Raw genomic sequence first — 27,533 nt, forward strand, 5'->3', positions numbered from 1 at the left:
CTGAGCCCCGGTCCGAGATGCCTGGGCCAGGAACCCGGGCTCCGCACACCCCGGAGCGACAGAGACCCGCTCGAGCCGGCGCCGGCGAAGCACAGACAGGAATTCGGGGCCCCTGGCCCCCCATTGCAGGAGGCCTGGGCCCAGGAGCAGCTGCCGGGACCGCTTTCCGGGACGCACTCAGCCGGGTGCTCGCTGCACAGGCCCTCAGGGAAGCTGGGGAGTAAAATTGAGAAGGAAAACCCGTATTTTGTAAAAATCTGCTGTTTAGAATCTTCTGCTGTGTTTTTTTAGATGGCCTTTTATTCTAAAAATGTTTGCTTTCTAGTCTGCTTTAGCCTGCTTGAATAATGATGAAGATAAACTTAGCTGTATGACCTTGTAGGCTGGAGACTAGATATGCCCATAATCTCAATGCCATGCCAGGTGCATTTTTTAATTGGATAGAACTGTATTGTTTTCAAGGCCAGCATCGAGATAACCACTAAATGCGCATAGGGCTGGCCCTTTAATAAAAAGGGAAGTTCTGCTTGTAGCCTTGCTTAGAATTTGAATTCATTTTCTCTAAGCCCATCGCGTGATGAATAAAGTGAGTCTCTCCAAACTCTCCTCCTGCATTGTTTGATTGTTCGGGAACTCTGTAATATAATAACTGTACAGATGACACAAGATTTTTTATTTTCTTTTAAAAATTACTTATTGTTGAAAATATTACATGTGTCCCCTTTTCCCCCCATTGACCCCTCCACCCACCCACCCTGCCCTCACTGCCCCGTTGTCTTTAGGCCCAGATGACAAGACTTTAAGCGATTGTCATTAATTTATTGCCCATAATTCTCTACAGCGCAATAGCCGGTGAGAGTCAGACTGCAGAACAAACATAACGCTGCTAACAAGGAACCTGGGTTGTTTCTGGGCACGCCAACCAGGAAATAGCCAACCCAACATACGTTTTAGACAAAGCACCTGCAGACATAAGGAGGATCGCTCTTGAGATGCAATCCTGTTCCACTAGTTCTAGGATGTAAATAAATAGATAAATCAGTAAAAATCACATTTCTGTCGCCTTAAATAACAAGGCAATTTAATGAACTACCAGATGTTTTATTTTTAAATGGTTATCCTTTTGCTTGAAGCCTTTTTGTTTGTTTCATTGTTTGCTTATGTTGATGAAATTAATTCCAAACCTAAAGAATGTTTTAAAGAGTTTATTTGAGCCAAAGTTGAGGGCTGGACCTGGAAGCAAAATCTCAAAGGATTGAGAAAATGCTCTAGCTAATAGTAGTTATGCCATTCGGTTTATAATTAGAATCAGAGGAGAAAACCTAAGGAAGCTACATAAAATCCACCGGTGGCAGATTAAGGGGTGGGTGGTGGGAAGAGATTAACCAATGACCTGTATGCATATATGCATAACCCATGGGCACAGACAATAGGGTGGTGAAGGTCCAGGGTTGGGGGGAGGGGAGAGGTGGGATAGACAGTTAATGGGGGGAAAGGAGAACATATATAATACTTTCAATAAAGATTTAATTAAAAAGAATGTGATAATCTATTTGTGATTTATTTCCTCAAAATGTCTAATTAGACAAAATACTTATAGACATAATGAGGATTCCTCATTGTTATCTTGTTTCCTCACATGCCTCTGAAAGCTGTGCTTGTGAAATGTTACTATCTGGTGCCCACAAACACAATTTGAGCTTTAATTTCCCCCTTGCACTCAGAAATATGACCCCAAAGAGTATAAATTTTGCCAGTGTTCTCTTACTTGTTCTCAAAATAAAAATGAGACTGACTCCACACCAAATGTTACATATAGCTTATTAATTCTTTGCAAACCAGCAACCAGACTCCATTATTGGCCTGTGTTAGAAAAGAACAACAGGCCCTAAATGGAGCCTCTAGTGCTGAGCCCCATCAAGGCTTAATGCCTATCGGCAGTTTGGCCTCTCCCAGGAGAGGGATTTCACACCAATCAGTCTGGAGTTTCCCCGTCAGCATTAGTGAGGTCATCTGTCTTCCCTAAGGCAGGGTGACATGACTTGAAATAACCCACTCTTTTACTTTCCTTGTCCCATCCTCATTCTGCCTACAAAACCTTCCATTTTGTACAACTTGAAGCGCCTTTCTATGTACTGGAGGGGATCTGCCCTGATTCAATAGTCAGTTAAGTCTTTACATTTACTGGGCTGAGTTCTCATTTTTTAGTAGCTACCAATGCTGGCTGTCACTGGGTAAGAGACCCAAGACTGAACTCCCAAGACAGAACTCTAAATGATTATTGTCCAGTTCACATTCCAGTTTTACCAATCACCAGCGAACCCATTACTTTGTTGTTTTCATTTTTAAATGAAATTAAGTACACTGGGGTGACATTGGTTAATACATTATATAAGTCTCAGGTGTACAATTCTATATCACGTGTACACTGCATTGTGTACTCACCACTTGAAGTCTAGTCTCCTTCCATCACCATATATTTGACCTCCTCACCCTCTTTATCCTACCCTGGCCCCTTTCCCTCTGGCAACCACCATCTGTTATCTTTGTCTGTGGGTTTGTTTTGTTTGGCAGTGTGTTGCTTTATGTTTTAGATGCCACATATGAGTGAAAGTATATGATCCTTGTCCTTTTCTGGTGACTTATTTTGCTCAGCTTGATCATCTTAATGATTAACGTTTCTCTCTTGCATCAATGTTTTTCTCTTTCTCCCTCTCCCTTCCTCTCTCTCTCAAATTAAAAAATACACACCCATGTTGTCACAAAAGGCAGTATGTCATCCTTCTTATGCCTGAGTAGTAGTCCATTGTATATATGTACCACATCTTCTTTATCCAACCATCCATCGAAGGATACTTCAGTTTCTATGTCTTGGCCACTGTGAATAATGCTGCATTGAACATAGGGATATAAACATCTTTATGAATGTTTTTTTATTTTTTTTATGTGGATACACAGGAGAGGGGTATGAGTTCTTCATATATTTTGGACATTAGCTTATCATCTGAGGAATTGTTTGCAAATATCTTCTCCCATTTAGTTGTTTGCCTTTATGCTTTGCTTTGTTGATGGTTTCTTTTTCTATGCAGAAGTGGTTTAGTTTGAGGTACTCCCATTCATTTATTTTTGCCGTTACTTTCTGTGTCTTTGGAACCCATGGTTTTCTATCAACTACAGCAACCTCATTCATTTTTATGTTCATGCCAATCCCTCATACAGTGATGCAATCACTGTTAAGAGACCTTTTGCAATTGAAATAATTCAATACAGGCCCAATCAGCTGTATAAATGCCTCAATGCCTCTGTAACTTATTCAATGGTGTGTACACTATTGAAAATACAAAACCAAATAAGAAGGCCCCGCTGGGATTCGAACCCAGGATCTCCTGTTTACTAGACAGGCGCTTTGACCAGCTAAGCCACAGGGCCCCCTTTTAGGTAAATGTTCAGTTATATCATATTTGTAACTTTTTCTGTGAAATGTAATGATTTGCCAGACCTACCTGACTTTATGACAGAGATTTTATGACTGTCGGCACTTCTGAATCAGTTCTAAAGCAGAAACATCAACAATTTTTAAAAATGCATTCTGTACTGCAATGGATTTTAAAAAATTATTTAAAATGGAAATGAAATTCCCATTTCATGGCGTCTATCGCCATCTAGAGGAAGTGCTGGAGATTGCAGCACATTTTAAATTTGTGTCTTCGTCAATCGTTTTGTCCACAAACGCGGAGCCACTCCTGCATTTCAGGGACTCCTGCATTTCAGGGACTTTTCTAGGTCCTGGAGCTAGAACAGCAAGCAGAACAGAGACTTCTTCCGTAGAATCTGATTCTAGAGGGAGACCAAGAGAGCAAGTGTTTGCTATTTGGTTTCCGAACCCCAGACGAACGAGTGATGCCAGAACCGATTCCGCTGGGTCAGGGAATGGAGGCCTCCCCCCCACCCCCCCCCGCCCCGGCGGAAAAGGAGGCGGAGCCGGTGACTCCGGGGTGCGGGGTGGGGACCCGCAGCCCCTGCCTCGCCTCGCCCGAGCCCGCCTAGGCCTCCGAGGACCTGCGCGGGGCGAAGCGCTGAGGGCCCGGGCTCGACCTGCTGCTAGTGCCGACCTGGTTCCGGCCCTCAGGCTGGGAGATGGCGGAGGGCCTGGGCCCGGGGGTCCCGCTCCGCAGCCCCTGCCTCCCCCAGAAGCAAGCATCCTTGCCCCTTGGTTGATGGCGCATCATGTTGATCACGTTTTGTTTTGGGTACACATAAGATACATTTGCTAAAGATCTATTCTTATGTCTTTCAGAGAAACATTGTGGCTTTAACATCCATCCCAGTTGCCCTGTGGACTCCAAGTCTTGCTTCTGGCGCTGCGCGCAGGCTGGTGGCGGGCGCGCAGGTCTATCCTGCCTCTGCCCAGGGATGGACTGGCTGGGGCCTCCAGTCCCAATGCTGCGGTGACCCCCTCCAGCCCCCGCTAACCCCCCTTATGTGCGTGTGTGAGGACTGCATTGTGACATGCAGGCGGGAGCAGGAGGCTGCTCAGTCCCTGTGTGTTCTCCGGCTCCCGGTACCCAGCTTCCCCTTCCTAATCCAGGGTGTGGGAGTGACGGTCTCACCATTGCTTTTTAAGGTTTGCATCCATGTTCTTCACAGACTTGGGGCTTCGGTTCAGCCATCGAGTTGTGGCTTACGCACATACATGCTTATCGTTTGTCCGTGTTCTTATTGAGGTTGATGTCCTTTTTTTCAAAGAAGATATTCCCTGAAGAATAATACTATTGAATACATTTGAGATATCACCCATACAGCTAGCGTTACTTTAAAAATGAGGACCATACAAAAATGGAGGCTGGTGTCTTTTCATGGTGGTTATTCATCTGCTGGGAGTTTTAGACCTTGCAATAGTGTCTGCCGTTATGTCCTGTCAACTTTGTCGGTGGAGAAACATAATGGCAGGAACCTAATTTTGTTAATAATTTGTCTCCCCTCCCACTTAGGAGTTGTATTTTTGTTGTTGTTGTTCTTGTGATCAGAACTTAAAAAAAAAAGTTATTGACTTCAGAGAGGAAAGGAGAGGGAGAGAGCTAGAAACATCAATGATGTGAGAGAATCATTGATTGGCTGCCTCCTGCAGTCCCCTTCTGGGCATCGAGCCAAGCCAGGCCTGTGCCCTTGATCGGAATCAAACCTGTGACGGGCCCATGCTTTACCCACTGAGCCAAGCCAGCTGGAACAGGACAGGCATTTTTGAGGTTAGGCTTAACAGGTCTTTCTCTGTTACTAGATGATGAATATTCTCTCAAAAGAATGTATAGGTTTTCTTCTGGAAGCCAGTCATTGTTTTAATAAGAGAGCTGTGGACAGGGAACTCATAGGGCTGGTCAACCTTAATTGCTCTAAAGCAGTGTTTCCCAAACTTCTCTCATGATGAGAATCACCTGGTGGAGTTGTTAAAATACAGATTCCTGAATCCCAACTAAGAAGTGTTAAACTGGAATTTTTGGGAACATATAGGTAAAATTGTATACTTAACTTATTCTAAGCTTAGAGCACTAGTGAAGTATACAATTTTACCTATATGTTCCCAAAAATCCTAGTTTAGCACTTCTTAGTTGGGATTCAGGAATCTGTGTTTTAACAACTCCACCAGGTGATTCTCATCATGAGAGAGTTTGGGAAACACTGCTCTAAACTTTAGAGTCTAAAGCACATGTGTCAAACACAAGGCCCGCGGGCCAAATCCAGCCCGCCAGGCCTTGCAATGTGGCCCGCACCGCGCTGTCATCACTGCACTCCGCTGTCAGTTTATGACATTGTCAGTTTATGACTGTTCAGTAAACCATTCGGCCCGCGATTTAGAGTGGATTTTAGATTTTGGCCCCTTCTCTGATTGAGTTCGACACCCCTAGTCTAAAGGGTCAGAGCTAATTACTAGACATTGGTAATTGAAGCAGCCCCCACCTGTTAGTCCTAAATTCACTGATTGGCTTTTATTGGAGTTTCCTGCCTAGGGGATATGGGTGTATCCTATAATTCTAATCTTAATAAAAGGGATGGAAAACCAGTGCGAGTAGTCCTCCCACTAGAGTTGGACTACTACCTGGTCCCCATTTCCCAAATTAATGCTTTTCTAGTCTCTTTTCCTTTGTGTGCGGCCTTCTCCAAAACCCAAACCTGAAACCAGAACCCTGAATCACGTGGGATGTGAAAGGGGTTCCCACAGTTTTCTTTTTCACCTTCGAGACATCGATCCATCTGGAGACCTAGATACACATCCGGTTCCTATGGGACATTCTTTTGGAGCTGTTTCTTCTAGTGCCCAAAGTTTTGGTTCATTGAGGGTGTCCGGACGTGAGGGTGCTCATGTAGCACCTCCCTCACCTTGTTATGTAAACCTCAGTTTTATGTAATTGTACAGGATGCCTTTTTAAAAAAATCTGTTGTTTTCAAGTACCTTGCAGTCAAAATAATCAAAATGGCAGAGGCACATGTATTTTGGGGTGGCATCCTCTTTTTAATTCCCTCCCATCTTTCTCTCTCTCTCTTTTAATATCTTTTTATTGATTTAAGAGATGAAGGGAGAGGGAGAGAGAGAAACATCAATGATGAATTATCCTGCACAACCCCTACTTAAGGATCAAGCCGGATATCGGGGCATGTGCCCTGACCGAAAATCAAACCGTGATCTCCTGGCTCGTAGGCAGAAGCTCAACCACTGAGCAACCCGGCCGGGCTCCCTCGCATCTTGATGCACAAATATCTTACGCATAACTCAGTGAGCGGTCCTCCATTGGCCTGTGCTGACCAGCCGCATGAAGGGCGGTCCCGGGAGCCATGGCTTCTGCTTACGGGGAACACTGGCCTCGCGTCTGGTGTCTGCTCCGGGTTGTGCAGGCCCCGCTACGTAAGAGGCAGCTCCGCCGTCGGAAACACCTTGACAGTTGCAGATGCTCACAATACATAATCCTGGACAGAGATGTGATCACAGGGTCAAGAATGTGGTTTTAGATCATTTTCCTCATGAGTTTACAATGACTCTATTTGAAGATATTTCAAACTTACGCTAGTGGGATGCACGGGAAATGGAATTTAGCACCAAAAAACCCCAACTCCCTGCCATATTTATCTTTGAGTGAATTATAAACATTCCTTGACTCACAACCACCCTGAGTGGTTCCATAGTGCAGTGGTTAGCACATCTGCTTTACATGCAGAAGGTCTTGGGTTTGATCCCCAGTGGGACCAGTGACCACAACTCTTCCCCCCTTGAAGGCAAACTGGGGGTTGTTTTGTTTTTCGAATCACCTGCATGGCTCAGAGATCTTTGTTCTAGGAGGGAGATCACAGTTCCATTCCCGGTCAGGGCACATGTCCAGGTTGTGGGCTTGATCCCCAGTGTGGGGCATGAAGGAGACAGCCCATCCATGATTCTCTCATTATTATGTTTCTCTCTCTCTCTGAAATCAATTTAAAAAAAAATTTTTTTAAGTAAAGGGCCAATATAGACATTGCTCCATGTTGATCTTTAATATACATATGTTTTTATTGATTTCAGAGGGTTAGGAAGAAATATAGAAACATCAATGATGAGAGAGAACCATGGATCAGCTGACTCCTGTACATCCCCTATTGGGGATCTATCTGGAACATAAAGTCTGCAGGTGGAGGAGCTATTCACTGAGACAAACCGGCTAGGGCACCATGTTGCTCTTTCTATTCATGTTACTATATAGTAAGGTACCTGTTTCAGGGTTGCGAATGCAGTGCCCAGACTGCCCCCTGAAGGAAAGACTCGCCGGCAAGTGCTCCTGCCCTCCGTCCTTCCCACATCCAGTGACAGGCAATGTGGGAGGTAAGGGCTGGTCCAGGGACACTGAGCTAATTGGGGGCCCCAGAGCTCCCCACGTTTACCTGGCCTGTGTCAGCGTGACACTCTCCTCCCTGCAGATATGGGAACCTGATAATCATTTTCCACTTCAAATCCGTCTCAGCACCTGCTTCCATGGACCAACTTGCCTCATTACATCGCCGCGTTTTTGTGGGTGGAGGGGCTGTTGTATGTTATTACCATTTTACTCAACATGCTTTCTGCAAAGACAAGCAACAAACAAATCTATGTATTGAATTACAAACCATTTCTTCTCAAAATTTTCAGGTTGTAAACCACATGCTAACATTAATATCAATACTATTTCTATGGTGTCTCTTTAAAAAAAAAAAAGTAGGTTGCTTTCCATAGCTAATTTGTGTTATCAAATGTATTCAGGATTACTGTTGTTTTTACTTTATTCAATATTTATTGGTTCGAGAGAGGAGGGGAAAGACAGAAGCATCAATGACCAGAGAGAATCATTGATTAGCTGCCTCCTGCACGCCCCACACTGGGGATCGAGCCCACAACCTGGTCTTGTGCCCTGACCTGGAATAGAACCAGGACCTCCTGGTTCACAGGTCGATGCTCTACCACAGAGCCACACTGACCGGGCTAAACACTTGTGCATGATTTACAAAACCACAAAGTTCTATATTTATGGTCCCATTTCACCCCCACGCCCACCTTTTACTTCAGAGCCTCATGGTGGAGCATAGTGATCCCTCCTCTGGAAAACTGCTGTTTGAACTACTGTTATTCTCAAACAGTCTTGTATTCTGTAGGCCAACTGTTATTTTTAGACTGTAAAATAACTGTTTGTTTTTTCTTCCTTGAATAGAAAAGATAAACTTAATTGTCTGACCTTGCAAACTAGCCATCTAACTGATACACTGACATTGATGCCAGGTGCCTGTAGATATGATACTGAAGGTTACAGGTGTTTGTTAGATATGATATGTATTCAAGGTTACAAATTGTCTGTAAAAATAACTTACAGAAAGACCTAAAAAACAAAACAAAAAAAAAACACAAAACAAAACAAAACAAAAAAAAAAACAGAGAGAGAGAATGCTTCCTCTGTTGGGGGTTCAGAATTTGACAGAAGTCATCTGCTCTGAACCTGTGTGCAATAAAATGACTCCCAATGAACTGGCTCACTAGGCGCCTTGTCCAGCTCGCTGATGTGCGTCACAATGGACTGTTCCCAAGAAGGGCCACACGCAGGCCTTGGCATTTTCACTCTTTGGAGTTCTCTTCCCCTAACATCTGCTGGGCTCACTCCTTTTCTCAGATTAGGTAGGACTCTGGTCATGTAGCTCCTTTGCTTACAGCGTTTACCTCTACTTATTCCCGATCCAAGAAGCCACCTTGGGCCTGTTTGTCTTCCCCACCTGGGTTGTCATGCAGGTGGCTCCCAAGGTTGCATTCCTTGTTGCAGCCTCACCTGCTGGGAATTCGGGACACGCACACAGGTGTCCCAAAGACACAGGGCCACGGATTTACCAACATGGGTCTCAGGAACACCCGCCTATTTTAAATCTAAAAGTCAAACTGTCACTTCCATTGGAGCAAAACGCTAAAATGGAGACGCCTGCTGTAAGAATAGGACAAGTCACCCGCTCAGCGTTTTCCGAAAGTGTAAGTAGCTCTGAAAAGAGCCTTTGTCGTCCAGGTTCCTATCCTGCTTTCTCCTTACTTGGTCTTGTGGTGGCTCTCGGTCTTCTTGGGCAGCAGCACGGCCTGGATAGTCTTCTGGTCGCGGGCCGCGTTGCCCGCCAGCTCCAGGATCTCGGCCGTCAGGTACTCCAGCACGGCCTCCAGGTACGCGGGCCCGCCCCGCCCCGCTCCGAGTAGTTGCCCTTGCGGAGCAGGCTTTGCACTCGGCCCACGGGGAACTGCAGCCCAGCCCACAAGGACCGCGTCTTGGCCTTGGCGCGCGCCTTGCCGCCCTGCTTTCCGCGCCCCAACATGCTGACTACAAATTTCTCTGCAAGTGGCTGCGAAAGCGAAAGTGCTCTGGCGGCACTTTTTATAAACGTTTGTGGCGCGAAAAAGCAAATGTGTCATTGGTTAGGGTTTCAGCTACATCTTAACCAGTGAAAGTGTAATTTGAGATTCTGGCGCTCTGATTGGGCAGAGCTAAGTTTTCCAGATTGCTCTCCAATAACCAGCAGACAAAGGACTTTGGTTCATCACCTGATTTGCATGCGAGGTTGTATATAAATAGAACACAGCGTGCCCCGTCCTTACTATTTCTCCTACCGACCTCCTCAACCCAGCTCCCGACCATGCCCGAGCCCGCCAAGTCCGCTCCCGCCCCGAAGAAGGGCTCCAAGAAGGCGGTGACCAAGGCGCAGAAGAAGGACGGCAAGAAGCGCAAGCGCAGCCGCAAGGAGAGCTACTCGGTGTACGTGTACAAGGTGCTCAAGCAGGTGCACCCCGACACCGGCATCTCGTCCAAGGCCATGGGCATCATGAACTCGTTCGTCAACGACATCTTCGAGCGCATCGCGGGCGAGGCGTCCCGCCTTGCGCATTACAACAAGCGCTCCACCATCACGTCCCGCGAGATCCAGACGGCCGTGCGCCTGCTGCTGCCCGGCGAGCTGGCCAAGCACGCCGTGTCCGAGGGCACCAAGGCCGTCACCAAGTACACCAGCTCCAAGTGAGGCGCCGCGGCCCGGCTCCCAAACCCCAAAGGCTCTTTTCAGAGCCACTCAGTTGTCATGTTAGAGCTGTGAGCACATGCTTCAAATATCGGGGGGTTGGGGGAGAGAAGCTCAGGCACAAAATACTTTGAAGGTTTTCAGAGGTGAGACACTTACCTACTGATTAGGGGTACGTGAATCTCACGTTAGAAAACAGAAAACCTGACAACCGAGAAACGCCATAATTGGGATCCTGGTGGATTCCAAGGCCCGGAAAACTTGGGACTCTTGTTGAGAAGAGACAAAGGTTTAACCACTTCTTCACTAATTCTGAGGGTAATGTCAAACTTCTTAAGTGGTGTGGTTCATTGACATCATTTCTTTGCCTGGTATGTTTTTAGTATTTATAATGGAGGCAAATGTAAGAAATGTTTTCAAGAGTAAAGACTGCCCTAAATGTGTGGTTTAGTTTGTGAATAAATATAAAGGGACCTACTTTAGAGCAGGGGGGGTCCCCCACAAACGCACAGCAGGGGGGCTGCAGGCCGTGGGGCTCACCCAGGTGAACCCCCTGAACCTATCTTCCTGGCCCCCTCATTCATTCTTATAATAGTTTTAGAGCCACAGCTTTCCTCTCACTGGCCCCAGTTTTAACGAAATCCAAAACTAAAATGGAGCTGGAGTTCCTTATACCTCAGACCTTGAAGGGCTGCAGCAAAGTTACCTTTGGACCTAACCTAGGGCCACATTGTATCCCAAATACTGTTTGAAGAGGAAAGAAAGCAAATGTTCTTGACTGAGCGATGGGCGCCAGACTGAAGAGACCAGTGTTTGGTACTGGGGTTACTGCTAACTTTTCTGAACGGAGAGCGACGCCTCCTGCGGTGGTGTCTGTTCCCCTTCACGTGCCCCCCAATTCCTGTGTCTGTCTCCTCAGCGGACAGTGTCTGGGCTCCTGCCTTGTTGGTTTCCAGTAAATGCTCGCTGCCTCCTGCTCTGAAAGGCCCTTTCACCTTTAGGTTAAATGTCGAGAAAGAGAGACGCAGGTTTTCCAAGACCCACCAGCAGCAGAGCTCCCGGCCACCCCTGGCGAAACAAGACACCAGGAAGCCAGCAGCGCCTTCCTCCGGCCAGAGCCCCCCGTGAGGCATGAACACAGGGAGGGGAGATGAGCGATGGGCAGGGCCGCCCAGACCCAGGCAGTTCCAACCGGAAGCCAAACCCCCGGAGGGGTGGGGTGGGGAGACTCCGAAGCCTCCCATCAGGCCGGGCGCTGAGTCCCGACCCTGCCTGTCCCCAGCAGCCTGCACTGAGGTCCTGCTTGCTGTCCTGACTTCCTCTTCTCCATGATCACCTGGCCTGAGAGGGGCCTTTGGATTTGGCACACAATGCGAGTTTGAGCTAAACCTGCAGACGTTACAAAAGCTTTTATAGCCGCATCGTAGGGCTGAAACGGTCCCCAGACCACTAACTCGCCACAGCAGCCTCTCAGGCTGCACAACAGGGAGCTGACAGGAAGACCGGGTGGGAGGCAGCACCTCCTTCAAATGCAAACGGAGGCCTGAGGCCCCGGAGGGAGTTAAGAACTTGGGTTAGAGCCTTGACCCAATAGCAACGCCAGCCGCTTGGCCTGGGGCGCGGGAGGAGCCTGATCTGGGGCTGCAACTCCCTAAGGGTTAGACGGACCCGAGCAGGCCCGGGGCACGGATGGGCTTCACCTTCCTCCTCCCTGACGCCCGAGGCGAGCAGGCGAGGACGCAACATCACGCACTTTGGTGACAACGTCGTGCTTTAGTGTATCCGAGTTCCAGTCTGGGGAAGTCATAGCAGAAAACCTTCCCAAGACACACAGCCCTGCCCCACAGGTGGGACTTGTGGTTTCACCCTTCCCTGGGGCCTTGGCTACCGGGAGTTTGCACTACAAACCTTTGAGGACCCAGGTCCCCGAGGCCAGTCTGGCTCCCCAGCCCCATCACCCCATTTTCTTATAGGCAGCGCTCAGCTCCTCCGAGAGGGCGTGGGCGGCCCTGAAAAGGGCCTTTGGTTTTGCGCAGGAGCCAGCGGGCCGGAGGCTCAGCCGCCGAAGCCGTAGAGGGTGCGGCCCTGGCGCTTGAGCGCGTACACCACGTCCATGGCCGTGACCGTCTTGCGCTTGGCGTGCTCCGTGTAGGTGACGGCGTCGCGGATCACGTTCTCCAGGAACACCTTGAGCACCCCGCGCGTCTCCTCGTAGATGAGCCCGGAGATGCGCTTGACGCCGCCGCGCCGCGCCAGGCGGCGGATGGCGGGCTTGGTGATGCCCTGGATGTTGTCGCGCAGCACCTTGCGGTGGCGCTTGGCGCCGCCCTTGCCCAGGCCCTTCCCGCCTTTGCCGCGTCCAGACATGCTGAGGGAACCAGAGAGCAGCAATGCACTGGCGGTGGAGCAGCGCCTTCTTATAGGGCCTCGGGCGGACCGGAGTGGAGCCCAGGGGCGGGGCGGGGGCCTAAGAGCTGAAACCCGGGGCTAGAACCTCCCCTCCCCCTTCCCTCAAGCAACCCCCTCCCCCCAGGCAATTCTCTTTGATGCTCACACCCTCCTGCTTTTCTCCCAGTTTAGGTTCACGGGCCTCCTGCTCTGTCCAAATTAAACCGCAGAACCTTAGCATCGCAGAGCAGCGATTTTTAACTTCCCCCTCATGGTACATGCAAGCTGAGGTCAAATCCGCTGTCATAGAAGATGCATAAGACAGCAGCGAGGAAGGATTTTCTGCACGTGCACCTTACCTGTGTGTTCCTTCTTAACACGGTTAGCACAGGGTATGCCATTGGGGGACGTTCCCCTCCTTAGTTTCCAGGAGGGATACTCTCCATAGGACGTGATGGTAACAACGCAGAGAATTGTAGGGTCCTGCAGACACATTGCTCATTCTTTTCTTCCAAAGGCACCAATTTATTTTCATTTCTAACAGCAGAGACTATTATGTCTTACTAATATTGGGTGGAATTACTTACAGAATTCCAACGATCCAGATAGAGAATTAACTTTGAAAATACAACCAGCTGGTGAATTAGTACAACACATCAAATATGTCCCCACTGATCTGAGGAACTCATCATCTATTTAATATTTCACTTAAAATTAGTTCTTCAGTTTTTATTGTAGTGATGGACTATGGCTGGTTTGTCGTGTTGAGAAAATATTTTAGTATTTGGCAGTGAATTCCCACCCCTGTTATTCTTCAAAAAATTTTTCTGTTATCACCACTCTTTTTTTCCTTAAACTTTCAAATGATTTCGTCTGCTTAGAACAAAGAAATTCTTTAAGTAGTCTGATCAAAACTGTGCTAAAAGTATGCATTTTTAGGGTTACTTTATGTTTGAAATGCTATGTCCTCCTAACCTGAAAAATACTGCCACCAATTCACATACATACCTCAGTAGAGTTTTCTAGAATATATATAACAGGAAATTTACTGTGTTTATTTTCATCTGATGAATGCAGGTAATATATATTTTTTCAAATTAAAAAAACAACAACACACATTTGTAAACAGACAACAAAGGAACCTAGACTGGCTGTCACTACTTCAACCAATGCAGCAGACACAGGGTGGAATCACATGAGTGTTTATTCTAATAATGTCAGAAGTGTGGGAGAGCACCAGGTCACCCACAATAATCTGCTCTGCTCTGCCGCTCCCATAGGCTGGCTGCTTATATTGGGCAGAAGGACAAAGATTAGGTGGGAACGTAGGAATTGCAGGGCTGGGAAAGTGGGCACGGGGCACTCATTACAGGTTACAAGTCATGCGGGCTGGGGGCAGGCGCCTCTCGGCACCCGGGACCAGTTTTCAGGCAATAGGATGGGGGTTGTAAAGAGCAGGTGCCTCAGGGACCAGGTGGTCTCAGCCTCGAGGTTGTCAGTCTTTCCATGGTAGGCTGTTCTCGGGTCAGGAGGGTGCCTGCGTTCTGCCATGAGCTCCCTGTCCCAGGACGTACAGCTCCATGCCAGGTAGAAGGTGCTTTCTCTAACTGGAACAGAACCATCCCGGTGAACAGAGCAGGGTTAATAGTTCTTAGAATTGACGATGTCTGCCCCTAACACTTTTACTAATTACAAGAGCAATTAACTTACTGGTGAATATGTAGAAAGTTCAAATGAAGGGGAAAGTATGTTTCTTTTACTATATCCAACCTTAATGACTGGAATACATTTTATAGACCCTTCTTTAACATTTTTTTTTAAAAAAAATGATTTTAGAGAGGAAGGGAGAGAGAGAAGCATCAATGATGAGAGGGAATCATTGATTGGCTGCCTCCTGCACGCCCCCTCCTGGGGTTCTTCCCTTGACCGGATTCCAACCCTGGTCCCTTCAATCCGCAGATGATGCTCTATCCACTGAGCAAAACCGTCTAAGGCCCCTCTTTACTTTAAAAATGAATACATTTCCCGCCAAACAGTAGTCTCCTTCCCTCTCTAATTTCATAAGCTTCCCTCCCCTCCCCCCCATAGAAGCTAGTGATAAGGTTAGCAATGGATGGCTGAATGTTTGTAAGGCTCTTTGTAGTTCGGGAAATTAATAGCCAAACATGTCTATGCTTTGATACACATATCATTTTATAAAAATGTAAGGCAACTCGGGCTGCTTTCTAACATACCAAAAACCTTCCTATATGAAGGCAAACTTGGCTAAAACCCAGGTCTTGTTCATTACCGTTTTTCTCAATAAAAAGGGAGCAGAATAAGCCCTCCACTCCCTCATTGGGCCTCTCTGGCATGAGGATTCACTTGACCTGATTATTTCTGAGAACCAGCCAACAGGAGAGAATCTCAGAAGAAAGCAGAGTTCCCTTTCCGTCAGGGGTCAGGGACGTTTACTTTTACAAAGGAAATCTCACCAGCCACCTCCCTCCCGGTTCCAGGAACCACGCATCTCCTCCGAGGGGAAAGCTCGTACTTAATCTGCATCAGAAAACATGTCCTCCTCCAGGAAATCTTTCCTTTCTGCCCTCCCCTCCCCTGGCTTTTGTCTTTAACTGAAGAAGGTGGCTTGGGGCCTTTTGGGGAGTTAACTGTTTCCCGAGTATCTGTCCCATAAACTTTGGTAAAATTGATAAAATTCTGGTTATTCTCTCTGGCTAACTCTATTACAGAGATCTCACCTAAACACTCAGAATGGTCCAGAGGAATTTATTGTCTCTTCTCGCACAAGGTACACTTCAAATCCGGCAACATACTTTGTTAGTTACAGCTGCAAAGTCCCTAACTACTGGTCTGCTGCTCCCAATAAGATCAAGCCAGGTTCATCTCTCAACTTCGTCCTGAAGTTGGTATTCACCGTCAAGCTGTCTTAATGACTTTCCAAGAAATCTGAGTCTGGTGATGACATTTCCCTCTTCAAAACTGTCCCAAGTAGATCCTGGGAAAGGATCTGGGATATTTATGGCGTCCCTTGATTAACCGTGCAGGTGTTGGGACATTCTAGTAGTTACTAGCAAAGAGACTACTCTATGTCAGCAGGACCAAGGGCAGGCCTAGGACAGAAAAGACCACAAACTTTAACTTCAGTTTTAAGCTCACGCAAAACTGAAGGGTCCCAGGTTCGATTCCAGTACAAAAAAATATCAACATATTTAAAAAATAAAATTCACTAACACATATAAATACATTTCTTCATGCAATTTTTGACTGTTTTCCTTTCAATGGGAAACTGACTCAGTTACAAATTTGACTGCTAAGCTCTTGACCAGGAGAGTGGCTCAGAAAAGGGGCAGACTGCTGAGCACTTCGCTTTCCATCTCGCTTTCCATTCGGAGGCACTTGAGCCCCAGGGCGTGATTCACCAATTGCCTTAATTACCTGATACAAACCACTGTGTCCCTCCTACTCAGCTGATGGCCGCATTGTTTTCAATGATGGTTAAGTGTTTCCTTCTGGGGTGTTTACCTACTGCAAACTCTAATGATTTTATCAGCAAAGGGGATTCTCAGGTACCTGCTACAATATGGCAATTGCAAACTCCCCCTAGGAGGTGGGCGTTGGCAAAGATGTGTGCCATTAAGATGCAAAACAAGTGGAACAAGAGACAGCAGTGGTTCTGTGGGCCAGTGGGTTACTAACTCGATTTGCATTTCAATAGAAACCTTCCGCCCGGCGTGTTCCAATTCTGGTTTCTGCTGGTTTAAGCTCGAGGGCCTGCAACTTTCACCTGTTAATTACCGGGTGCAGAGCCTACCCCTCAGTAACTACACTGTCCTAACTTCGTGTTCACAAGAGTTCCTCTCCCTTCTACAGGCTGTTTAGAGAGACACCTCCGGGTGGTGGTTGGGATTCTTTCCACCGCGCTGTTAGTGAAATTGCAAGCTCTTCAGTGACAGCGTGGGTGGCTCTGAAAAGAGCCTTTGGGTAGAACAGAAGGCAGTAGGTTGTGGGCACTTGGTTTACTTGCCCTTGGCCTTGTGGTGGCTCTCGGTCTTCTTGGGCAGCAGCACGGCCTGGATGTTGGGCAGCACGCCGCCCTGCGCGATGGTCACCTTGCCCAGCAGCTTGTTGAGCTCCTCGTCGTTGCGGATGGCCAGCTGCAGGTGGCGCGGGATGATGCGCGTCTTCTTGTTGTCGCGGGCCGCGTTGCCCGCCAGCTCCAGGATCTCGGCCGTCAGGTATTCCAGCACGGCCGCCAGGTACACGGGCGCGCCGGCCCCGACCCGCTCCGAGTAGTTGCCCTTGCGGAGCAGGCGGTGCACGCGGCCCACTGGGAACTGCAGCCCGGCCCGGGAGGACCGCGTCTTGGCCTTGGCGCGCGCCTTGCCGCCCTGCTTCCCGCGTCCAGACATGGTGATGGCAAAAAGATAGCCTCAGCTCAGACCTGGGTCTGCCTTGAAGCGCCTGGAGCCGCCCCCTTTATAGTCGCGCCGGGGCGCGAAAGTGAGTCTGTGCCATTGGCGGCGGGTAACAGCCTTTCCATGAGCCAATGGGGTGCTGGGTCTGAAATGCCCTGGTTCTCAGTGGACGACACCCTGTGACGTGCCGGGACTCGCCACCGGTCGGACACGCCTTCACCCCCGCCTCCTTTAAGGAGCCGGGACCGGAGGACACTCGCAGCTTCACCCACTCTCGACCTCCCAGTTTCCCAGCTTCTTCGGCGGCTCCTCCCGACCATGCCTGAGCCCGCCAAGTCCGCGCCTGCCCCGAAGAAGGGCTCCAAGAAGGCGGTGACCAAGGTACAGAAGAAGGACGGCAAGAAGCGCAAGCGCAGCCGCAAGGAGAGCTACTCGGTGTACGTGTACAAGGTGCTCAAGCAGGTGCACCCCGACACCGGCATCTCGTCCAAGGCCATGGGCATCATGAACTCGTTCGTCAACGACATCTTCGAGCGTATCGCCGGCGAGGCGTCCCGCCTGGCGCACTACAACAAGCGCTCCACCATCACGTCCCGCGAGATCCAGACGGCCGTGCGCCTGCTGCTGCCCGGCGAGCTGGCCAAGCACGCTGTGTCCGAGGGCACCAAGGCCGTCACCAAGTACACCAGCTCCAAGTGAGGCGCCGAGGCCCGGCTCCCGACCCCAAAGGCTCTTTTCAGAGCCACTCAGTTGTCATGTTAGAGCTGTGAGCACATGCTTCAAATATGGGGGGAGGGGGGCCCTCAGGCACAAAATACTTTGAAGGTTTTTAGAAGTGAGACGCTTACCTACTAATTAGGGGTACGTGCATCTACGTTAGAAAACAGAAAATCTGCCAAAACCGGTTTGGCTCAGTGGATAGAGCGTCGGTCTGCTGACTCAAGGGTCCTGGGTTTGATTCCAGTCAAGGGCATGTACCTTGGTTGCGGACATATCCCCAGTACATGTACCTTGGTTGCGGACATATCCCTCTCTCTTCCTCTCTGTAAAAAATCAATAAAATATATTTTAAAAAAAGAAAAGAAAACAGAAAACCTGGCAACCGAGAAACACCATTGTAAGGACTCTGGTGAATTCCAAGGCCCAGAGAACTTGGGACTCGAGAAGAGACACAGGGTTTAATCACTTTTGGTTATGTGTGGTTCATTGACATCATTTCTTTGCCTGATAGGTTTTAGTATTTAGAATAACGGAGGCAAATGTAAGAAAAGTGCAGATATGTCTTCAAGAGTAAAGACTGCCCTAAATGTGTGGTGTAGTTTGTGAATAAATATAAAGGGACCTACTTTAGGGTGGGGGGTCCCCAAAGACGCACAGCAGGGCAGCCGGGCTCACCCAGGCAAACCCCCTGAACCATAGTGATTGAGGATTAGTATTGCAAATATATCCAAGAGAATTTTGAAAGTACTTTTTAGGAAATTTACACACTAAAAACCACACAGTCGACGAGGGTGGGATTCGAACCCACGCGTGCAGAGCACAATGGATTAGCAGTCCATCGCCTTAACCACTCGGCCACCTCGTCTCCACAGGCCAACTCCCTGGAGCACGTCACTCCCAGATGGAGCGGCTCTGGGATGGAGAGGCTCTGGGTTGGGCTCGGAGATGTTGGGGAGGTGAGAACTTGGGGACAGCTTTATTCCCTTCCATAACAAACAAGAACCCGAGGGGGAAGCAAATCATCTGGGACGCAGTGGAAACACACGTGCGAAGCTTTAGCTCCTTCCCTGAGTTCAGGAATGTTCTCTGATGATAATAAAATTAAATTAAAATCAGCAACAGAAGGAAAACTAAATCAACAATCCATGAATATAAAAGAAATCAGAAGGGTAATGTAAAAAGAAAAAGCATTTTGGACTGAATAAAAGTACCCATAATACATCAAAATTGTGGCCTTTCATTAAAGCAGTATTTACACAGTATTTATATCTTTAGATACCTGGATTATAGAAGAAAGAACTCATCTGAGTAATCTAAGCTTCTATCTTAAGAACTAAAAAAAGATAAGCAAACTAAACCCAAAGCCAGTACAAGAAAGGAAAGAATTAGAGTACAATCAATGAAATGGAAAACAGAAAAACAACAATGAAAGCCAATGAAATGAAGAGATGGGTCTTCTGAAAAGCCAGCAAGGTGAACAAAGTTTCAGTTAGACTCAAACGGAAAAAAGAAAGAGAAGATGAGAAATCAGGAAGGAAACAGAACATCACTACTGATCTCAAAAAAAAAATTTTTTTTGAAAACATCATAAAGGGACAAATAGTATGGACGTCATGCTAATAAGACAACTTCGATGAAATGAAAAATTTCCCCAGAGATAGGGGCTGGGAGGAGTGGAGGAAAGGGGTGTGTGGGGGAGATATTTGTGATACTATCAATAATAACAAATATATTTTAAAATTTCCCAGAGGATGTAAATTATGGCAATGAACACAAAAGAAAATAGAAAATCTGGACAGACATATAGTACATTTTTAAGACTGAGTCGGTAATTAATATTTCAAAAAATAAAAGTTCAAGTCCTGTGGAAAGCACTGGGCAGGGTAAAGCTCGAACTCGCAATCTCAGCATCTCCCGCGGAGGCACTACCCAGTGAATACAGCGCGCGGACCGATTGCGCCACTGGCGCGCCCGCCCCCACTTCCGGCCACTGGCTACTCAGTCCGGCGTTGGCTCGGGCAGCCGTGGCCCCCGGAGCCTGAGGACAGGGTCCAGCCGCGGCCCCCGCCCCTCGGCCACGCCCCCTGCCGGCACGGAGCCGCACTGCTCCCCGAACGAGGAGAGGACACTCCCAAGGCGACCGGAAGGCCCCGGAGTGGGCCAGCTTCCCGGGGCTGCGCGGGTCCCGGAACCCTGTTGTCTGGGGCTCCTAGCGCCCGGGGAAACCGGAAGTTGTCGACGGGCTCGCGCCCTTTCGTTATTTTCCCCTCCGGAAGTTGAGATGCCCTCTGCTTCCAGGGGTTCTGGTTGCGACCTATGATCCCGGGTCCGGGAGGAACCAGGGGTGGAACGGACTGGGCCTCCCCAAGCCGCTCCCCAACGGCGGGAGGCGCCGAATTCCCCGCGGACCCGGGAGAAGGGCCAAGGTCTTGTCTGCTCTTGGGGCTTAGGTGAGGGGTCAGCAACCGGGGCCGGAAGTGCGGTCCGGGCCAGGCGTCCCTGCTGCGGGCCGTTGCGGCCCTGACTAACCGCCGGCCTGGGCGGGCCTCTCCCCTCCCTACACCCTTCATTTTTCATTTAAACCTCCTTCGTGAAGGCCTCCCGCCGCCCCGAGGTCGGGTTCGAAACACAAGAATCCCGCAAGTAGTCCCCCCCAGAGACCTTTGGTCCGGCGTTTCTAGTTCCTACCTGCACGTTAGCACAGCCAGTGTTTGAAAAGACATGGCTGGAACCAGCCGAGGACCCTGATTTAATCGGTTAGAAGTCAGTGCTTCCTTTCTTTGTTTTAGATGATGGTTACATTTTACCGTGGCTTGACCATTTCAGTCAAGAAATTATCAAACAGGGACACTCACGGCTGGAACAGAGTGGCTCTGCCAGACACGAAGATAAAGCTGCTCTGTCACCAGTTCCCTAAATCTGCCCTGGCGCCGTCAGCTAGCTCAGGTCTTGGCCTTGGCCAGTTCAGACAGTTAACGCTGTTCACCTTCAGCTGGTGCCCCAGAGTGTGTAGGCGTCCCTATGAGCAGCTTATGCAAGGACAGTGTCTTAGGGGCTCCTGTGGCAAACCCTTAGCCTCATCATGGTGCTGGACAAGAGTAGCACGAAGTAGCTGGTCACAGATCGTAACGATGAAATGTTGCAGGAATGACTCACCTGTGACACTGACATGAAGGGAGCAAGTGCTGTTGGAACAATAACGCCAATGGACGGGCTCCAGGCTGGATTGCACAAACCTTCCGTGTATAAAAGGCAACAAGCTATCTCATCTTGTTTATAGTTTTCATCTGTTCCTTTTTTAACATCAGCAAACCAGTTTGTCCATTTGCTTTGTTTTTCTGGGTCAGTTCAAAGTTCAGGAGAAAATAAGGGTTCCCACCAACCTAGAGATTTAAACATATTGCCTTGAAATATTGACTCTCCCTGAGTCTCTGGCTAGGTTTCTGTGTGCACATGATTGTCAAAAGTACTCTCTACCTTGTTATTTCTTATTTCCTGCCGTGATTATTCCTTGTCTCCCCAGCCAATGCCATTGCCATGCAGTCCTCATTCAGTAGCACAACTGATCACACGTAAGCCTATAGTGCTTGGCTGGCAATGCACTGCTGATGCACACTCCAAAGTCCTAGTCAATCCTGGAAATGCGAGGGCAAAGTATATACCCTGTGGAGGGAACCTAACTGTTCTGGATCATCCATCCATCCATTCATTCATTCCACAAATATTTATGCAACACCTGCCTCGTGCCACTAAAGTTGCAGGTGCTTAGAATTCACGCGTGAATAGAATAGACAAAGTTAATCCTGGCCTTCCCACAGCCTACATTTAAGAAGCACCTAAACAGAGGTTCTTAGCAACCCTCTGCTTCTTGGTCTCTATTTTTATGCATTCATTAATTCTTTCATCAACAAACATGCCAAGTGTTCACCCTTGGTCAGCCCAATAAGGCTGGGTCAAAAGGCATCACATGTCCTGACACCTAGTGACCCACTGTGCCTTCACATAAAACCTGTTTCTACTTACACCTCCCCAGTTATTTCCTGATTCGCCTGTGTTCTCTCTCACGTGCCCTGCAGTCCCGTACAGGAATAGGGGCAATGCGCCCATTTGGTATTAGAAGCTAGAGCTAAGGATACAAGCTATAACTTGTGAAGCGCACATGTGCCGAGGAACACAAAGGCATTGTTAGGCAGAGGGGCATGGGACATGACTCATTCTTTAAAAAACAGGGGCCACGGGGTAGGAGCTCACATTTTTTTAGGAGGCAGGTCACATACTTATGATGTCACTAAACGTACCCATGGAACAGGAAGGGACCACAGCATTTTACTGTTGAGAAGGCCAGGATGGGCCTCTCTGTAAAAAGGTGCTGCTATAGAACACGGGGCATCAGAGGATGGAAGCTAAACCCAAGAGGGCCAAAACAGAACTAAGACAAAAGACTCGCTGGAGTCAGGACCAGCAGGAGAAAAGCATGGCTGTGATTTGAGGGGAATGACAAGGAGGAGGCATCCAAAACTTTTACCTCGCTTGACAACACCATGGGATGTAGTTGGAATGTGCTGTGGTTCCCCCACCCCCTTTTCTGTTAAGAAATACTTACTGTGCTCCTCCTATATGTAAGGACTGTGCCAAATGTGGGAGATGACGGAGTCGGACATCAAGTCTAGGTGGTGGGACAGGGCCTGTGGGGAAGCACAGCAGCAGGGCAGGCTGTGGAGGAATGTGTGTAGGGGTGTGTCAGACGAGATGCAGAGACCAACAGAAGGAGCTTTCCATCCTGCTGGTGCGGGACCCAGGTCAGCCAGCGGCCTGGAGAGGATCTGGTTAGGGGACGAGGAAGAGGGGAGCCTGGGAGCTGAGAATGAGAAAGGACCAGAGGGTTGGACTTGTCTGGGGAGAAATCCCAAAGGGAAATGAACTCATATACTGTCCCCCCTCTTTTTTTTTTTTTTTCCTAGCCTGCACCCTTCTGTATGAAATGTGGGATAACTAAGCCATACCGCATTCTGGTCCTGATCTGCACGGTCACGGCGATGGCCCTTCTCTGGTGGGCCTTCAGCCTGTCCACCTGGGCGAAGGTGGACATTGCTAATGGCCGCCAGGTCCTGTTCAGTGCCCTGTTTGCCACCTGCAGCCAAGAGGTCAAGTGCTGGGTTCCTCCACCCAGGTCATGTAAGTGCCGGCATTGAAGGGAGGGCCCTGCGTCAGCCTGTCCCTTCCAGGAAGTTCCCATCTCTTTTTCTGCCCATGTGAATGGGCGGAGCAGTTATTCTCCTCTCAGTAACATGGCTCATTTCCAGAGGGGCCCAGGGGTCAGGCCTCTGGGGTGACCAGCGTGGCCAGAATTTCTCTCCTGGACCTTCCAGCAGCTCACTTTCCCTCAAGCCCTAAGCTTCCCACCTGCTGCCATCGGTTCCTTCCTCGAAGTCCCTGCACTGCTTCCTTTGTATTGTGGGGATTCAGACCCAAGAAGGAGGGGACCCTAGAGGGAGCTGCTGGCCTTTCTCCCTTCTCCCTCCCTAATTCAGACAGCTTCATATTTGGTCGAATTTTCATGATCAGCGCCCTTCTTCTCTCCTTCTTCCTGAACATCATACTGATGGCCTTCCCTCAGTCCCTTCCTGACACCTGGAAACAGTACTTTGTCTTCACCATCACCTGCTTCGTCATAGGTGAGAGATGGAAGGAAGTGTGTTCCCTCAGTGTCCTTGTGCTGGGCTGGGGTCACGTTCCAGGGGCACAGCTCCAAGCTCTGCTAAGGTCACAGAGAGTCCCGCGAGGAGCTGAGAGGGCAGCTTTGGGTCTTGGGATTCACCTGAAGGCCATACACTAACGCACCGGGCTGCTCTCTCACCCTTTCCTGAGAAGCAGGTGTCTGTGTGTTCCTTGCATTGCTGCTGCACACTCTGTATATTTGGAGAGTAACTGACATATTCAAGGAAGCGAAAGTCACCCTTCTCTACCCCTATTTCATCCTCTCAGTCAGCATCATGCTGTTTTTCCTGTCTGGTGAGTGTTCTGGGGCTTTATGATTGCTTGGGCTACGTCCTAAATTCAGAACAGTCACGCCCACAGGCTCCAACTCTCCCCCCTGAGTACTGTTAATTTCTGGGTGTAGATTTAGTGCAGTGACGTTTCATTTGCTTGTTGTAGCTGCTCCTACTCTGTTAGAATTTTGCCTTTATAGAAAAATAGCATCCATTTCTCCTGTACATTCAGTAAGAATCATGGCTAGGATATAAGAATTTATAGGATAGATGGTAGGAGGGCAAGGGGTAGGTGGGGTAGAGAAATGGGATGATAGGTCCTTAGACTCCACCCATTTGTTAAACCTGTTTAAAAACGGAACTTCTTTAAAAACATCAAATGTTGTCATTTTCAACATCATCATTTTTTTCTCAGGAATTCTCTGTTTCGTCAGCGCCCACCACTGTTGGCTTTGGTGTGTCCTGCAGCGGCCTATTCAAGTGGAACCCATGCAAACACCCATGGCCAGTCACTGCCCTGTAACTGACTCTGAGAATAAACTGAGTGCAGACAGCTACCCGACACTCCGTGGCGACCTTGGGAACCACCTGTCGAGCCTGCACTTCGAGACTTCCCAGCTCCATGCTCTTGTTTAATTGCTGTGGGAGACAAAAGAGTTGTCCCTCTCCTGACCATTGTTCCGATGAGGAGTAGGATTCCAGGGACTTGGGTTTTCATGAGAGCGAAGACATGATCGGGGGTGGGAAGTGAGGAGTCTGCTTTGAGTCTCAGAGACTTGGAATGAAAACCTCCTCTCACCTTGAACTGGCCAAGGCCCACCCCCTCGCCTCAGTGTTTCCTGTGTCCTGTAAGGCCTGTTCTAACAGCAACGAAGCTCCTTCTCCACCTGTGTGGCCTGAGTTTTGATAAAATTCTCTGCTCTATGGTAATTCCGTGAGAGTGATCTGTCAAATAACTCAGGGCTCTGTTGAAGGCAACAAAACCTCATCCAAACTCACTTAAATGACAACAAGAGAGTGAACTTACTGGACGCAGGGATAGTCCATTGACACAATGGAAGTCCTGGGAGGATCAGGGTTACACAAGACACGGTGGAACCTGGAGCTCTTTCCTCCAGAACACTACTTTTTAAAACTATTTGGTGAATTTCCTGACCCCTAATTGCAAACAGTCTCCTAAGTTCCCTTGCTCATCACTTTCAAAGCCTGTCCCTCCCCCTCAGCCAGACCTCTGCTCATGTCTGAGTTCTGAACACGTTGGTCCTGGGCCACCCCTGCCAGGCCAGGAGCTCTGAGTGGCCTCCCCACTGCAGTCTGTCTCCACCATGTGACCAACCCCTCTTCTTAGAGCAGAGAGTTGAGAATGTTCTCCTTAAAAACGACTGTGCCTTGTTCTTCAGGATAAATTTCTTATCTTGATAAATAAAGATTTTTATAAGTTGATGCCAACCTATCTTTCAAAATGTTTTAATATTTTTATTGTGATTCATGCCATACATGCGAAGAAAGTACAGCTGGAAGGATCAGAAAAGAACCACCTTATCTAGAGAAAAATAACATTGCCAGTATATCCGAGGCTCCAGGTGAACCCCTCCAGCCCGTTCTGCCCCCTAGTCCCCTCATGCCAGTTCGCACTGTTCAACGTTCTGGAACTGCTTTTCCTAAAATCTGCCAGCAACTGCCTTTCCTTCTCCACAGGTCAGCTTGTTCTCTGAGGCAAGGTGAAGCTCAAGGGCGACTTCTTGAGAGCACCCCCGACGTGCCCAGCATGTTTCCTTTGTTCCTGTTCAGTGTAGCTATGAGCTTAGATTTGTCTCTCTGACTAGATGTTAGTTTCCTGAGGAATGAGGAGTGAGCTTTACCTTTTCATCCTCATGGTTTCACATTTTGCTGGGTGAATAGATAAATACCCTTTGAGTTACTAAGGTGGCGCTTTAGAAGATTGCAAAGTACTGAATACAAGCTATAGGCCAAGTCAGTTCTTTGGTGGTTAGATCTGTCAATAGTGGCCACACTTTACTGACAGGACGTGCCCAGCACTGTGTCCTGTAATCTCACAACAAACCTGCCAAGTGAGTATCATCCCTGTTTTGCAGATAAGGTAACAGGCTGACTCAGAAGTGATTCATCCAAATTCACATATCTGGTGAGTCAAGACTTTGTATGGGTCTCTCTAAGCCTGCTCTTTCTTTCCAGATCAAATTTCTATGTGAACAATGACAAGAATCAAGAGCAAAAGTTAAGGCAGCAGTGTTAGGTAGGGTTATGCTGGAGGTGAACAGATTGTGAGGATGAAACAAAAATCAATGGTTATTCAAGAGGTTGCAAAAGTAAGCCTGAGAGCGAATGAGAGTTACAGAATATATTTGATAGACAAATTGAGGCTGCATAAATTACCAATTTCCAGAACAAATAAAACCACTCCTGTCCTCTCCAGGGAGGCAGATGGAGGTGGCGGTTTGGGGCAGAGCTTCAGTCTCTGCCCCGTGATGCCACATTAGCCCCTGAATCCAGGTTGAAATCCAGGAGTGTCATTTTGCCATGGAGTCATAGGGCCTGTGACGTGTGGCATTACTAATAGCCAACTTGTATGATTCTGATTTATAGGTCAATGTGTAAGCATGTACATGTAATGCCGCATCCTGAGTACAAGCACTGAATACACGCTGTAGGTCAAATCAGTTCTATGACAGATCTGGAACTCTGTCTATGGTCTAATGCTGGTTAATGTAAGGAACAGAGCCCTCAGCTTTCAAAAATGCTTAAGAGTACTTATTTCCTCTTATTTTAAACTAGAGGCCCAGTGCATGAAATTCAAGCATGCGGGGGTTGGGGAGGAGGAGAGTTGTCCCTCAGCCAGCCTGCACCCTTGCCAATCTGGGACCCCTCAAGGGATGTCCTACTGTCCTATGGGATCAGGCCTAAACAGGCAGTCAGACATCCCTCTCACAAACCAGGGCTGCTGGCTCCCAACCACTTGCCTGCATGCCTGCCTGATTGCCCCTAACCACTTCTGCCAGCCAGCCTGTTCACTCTAACCACTGCCCCACCAGGCTAATTGATGCCTAACTGCTCCCCTGTCAGCCCAATTGCCCCTAACTGCCATCCCCTACTGGCCTAGTTGCCCCTAACTGCCCTTGCCCTCCCCTGCTGGCCTGGTTGCTTCTAACTGCCCTCCCCTGCTGGCCTGGTTGCCCTCAACTGCCCTTTTCTTCAGGCCTGGTTTCCCCTCAACATCCCTCCCTTGCAGGCCTGGTTCCACCCACTACTGCCCTCCCTTGCCTGCCATCTTGTGGTTTCCATCTTGTGTCCACATGTGGACTGGAGTGATGGTTAACTAGCATATCACCTCTATTATAAAGGATATAGGGGTGGAGCCAGGCATAGCAGCTAATATAGCTTGCCTCTATCACCTCCACACCTACATTCCTCCTTCCCAAGAGGAACATGATTCTGTTCACAGACCCTCTGTACCCTGCTTTGGCTT

General features: G+C 48.5%; 5 protein-coding genes and 1 long non-coding RNA gene across 8 annotated transcripts; 3 read left to right on the top strand and 3 right to left on the bottom strand.

The window, feature by feature from the left end:
* Positions 1–788: 788 nt before the first annotated feature.
* Positions 789–9,775, bottom strand: LOC311612599. The gene is made up of 5 exons (XR_014793313.1): positions 9,564–9,775; positions 7,906–8,082; positions 6,760–6,960; positions 4,611–4,756; positions 789–3,837 (listed from the first exon to the last, which is right to left on the bottom strand). It is a non-coding gene; the product is annotated as an uncharacterized lncRNA (long non-coding RNA).
* Positions 9,776–10,140: 365 nt separating this feature from the next.
* LOC311613081 (histone H2B type 1-C/E/F/G/I) lies at positions 10,141–10,775 on the top strand. Its single transcript, XM_084866549.1, has one exon. It carries the CDS (start codon positions 10,156–10,158, stop codon positions 10,534–10,536), a length of 381 nt encoding a protein of 126 aa, XP_084722675.1. The 5' UTR covers positions 10,141–10,155; the 3' UTR covers positions 10,537–10,775.
* A 1,738-nt stretch (positions 10,776–12,513) lies between these two features.
* On the bottom strand, positions 12,514–12,931 carry LOC311613088 (histone H4). Its single transcript, XM_084866556.1, has one exon. It carries the CDS (start codon positions 12,898–12,900, stop codon positions 12,589–12,591), a length of 312 nt encoding a protein of 103 aa, XP_084722682.1. The 5' UTR covers positions 12,901–12,931; the 3' UTR covers positions 12,514–12,588.
* A 3,882-nt stretch (positions 12,932–16,813) lies between these two features.
* On the bottom strand, positions 16,814–17,354 carry LOC311612456 (histone H2A type 1-D). The gene has a single exon (XM_084865413.1). The coding sequence runs from the start codon at positions 17,328–17,330 to the stop codon at positions 16,938–16,940; it is 393 nt and encodes a 130-aa protein (XP_084721539.1). The 5' UTR covers positions 17,331–17,354; the 3' UTR covers positions 16,814–16,937.
* A 300-nt stretch (positions 17,355–17,654) lies between these two features.
* On the top strand, positions 17,655–18,159 carry LOC311613290 (histone H2B type 2-F-like; the record flags this gene model as incomplete). The annotated part of the gene is made up of 1 exon (XM_084867001.1): positions 17,655–18,159. One exon carries the CDS (start codon positions 17,655–17,657, stop codon positions 18,033–18,035), a length of 381 nt encoding a protein of 126 aa, XP_084723127.1. The 3' UTR covers positions 18,036–18,159.
* Positions 18,160–20,324: 2,165 nt separating this feature from the next.
* Positions 20,325–25,497, top strand: LOC311612562 (transmembrane protein 225B-like). 3 transcript variants are annotated; one of them, XR_014793309.1, is made up of 5 exons: positions 20,325–20,506; positions 23,018–23,231; positions 23,674–23,731; positions 23,931–24,068; positions 24,462–25,497. XR_014793309.1 is itself a non-coding variant. In XM_084865589.1 (5 exons), the coding sequence occupies exons 2-5, from the start codon at positions 23,033–23,035 to the stop codon at positions 24,680–24,682; spliced, it is 705 nt and encodes a 234-aa protein (XP_084721715.1). In that variant the 5' UTR covers positions 20,371–20,506; positions 23,018–23,032; the 3' UTR covers positions 24,683–25,497. The 3 variants fall into 3 exon arrangements, 2 of the variants coding, with proteins under 2 accessions (XP_084721715.1, XP_084721716.1); XM_084865589.1 differs by having other exon boundaries at positions 20,371–20,506; positions 23,588–23,731; positions 23,928–24,068; XM_084865590.1 differs by having other exon boundaries at positions 20,371–20,506; positions 23,588–23,731.
* The last annotated feature ends 2,036 nt before the right edge of the window (positions 25,498–27,533 follow it).

Source organism: Pipistrellus hanaki (genome assembly GCF_964339955.1).
Source record: "Pipistrellus hanaki genome assembly, chromosome: 18".
Lineage (NCBI taxonomy): Eukaryota > Metazoa > Chordata > Mammalia > Chiroptera > Vespertilionidae > Pipistrellus > Pipistrellus hanaki.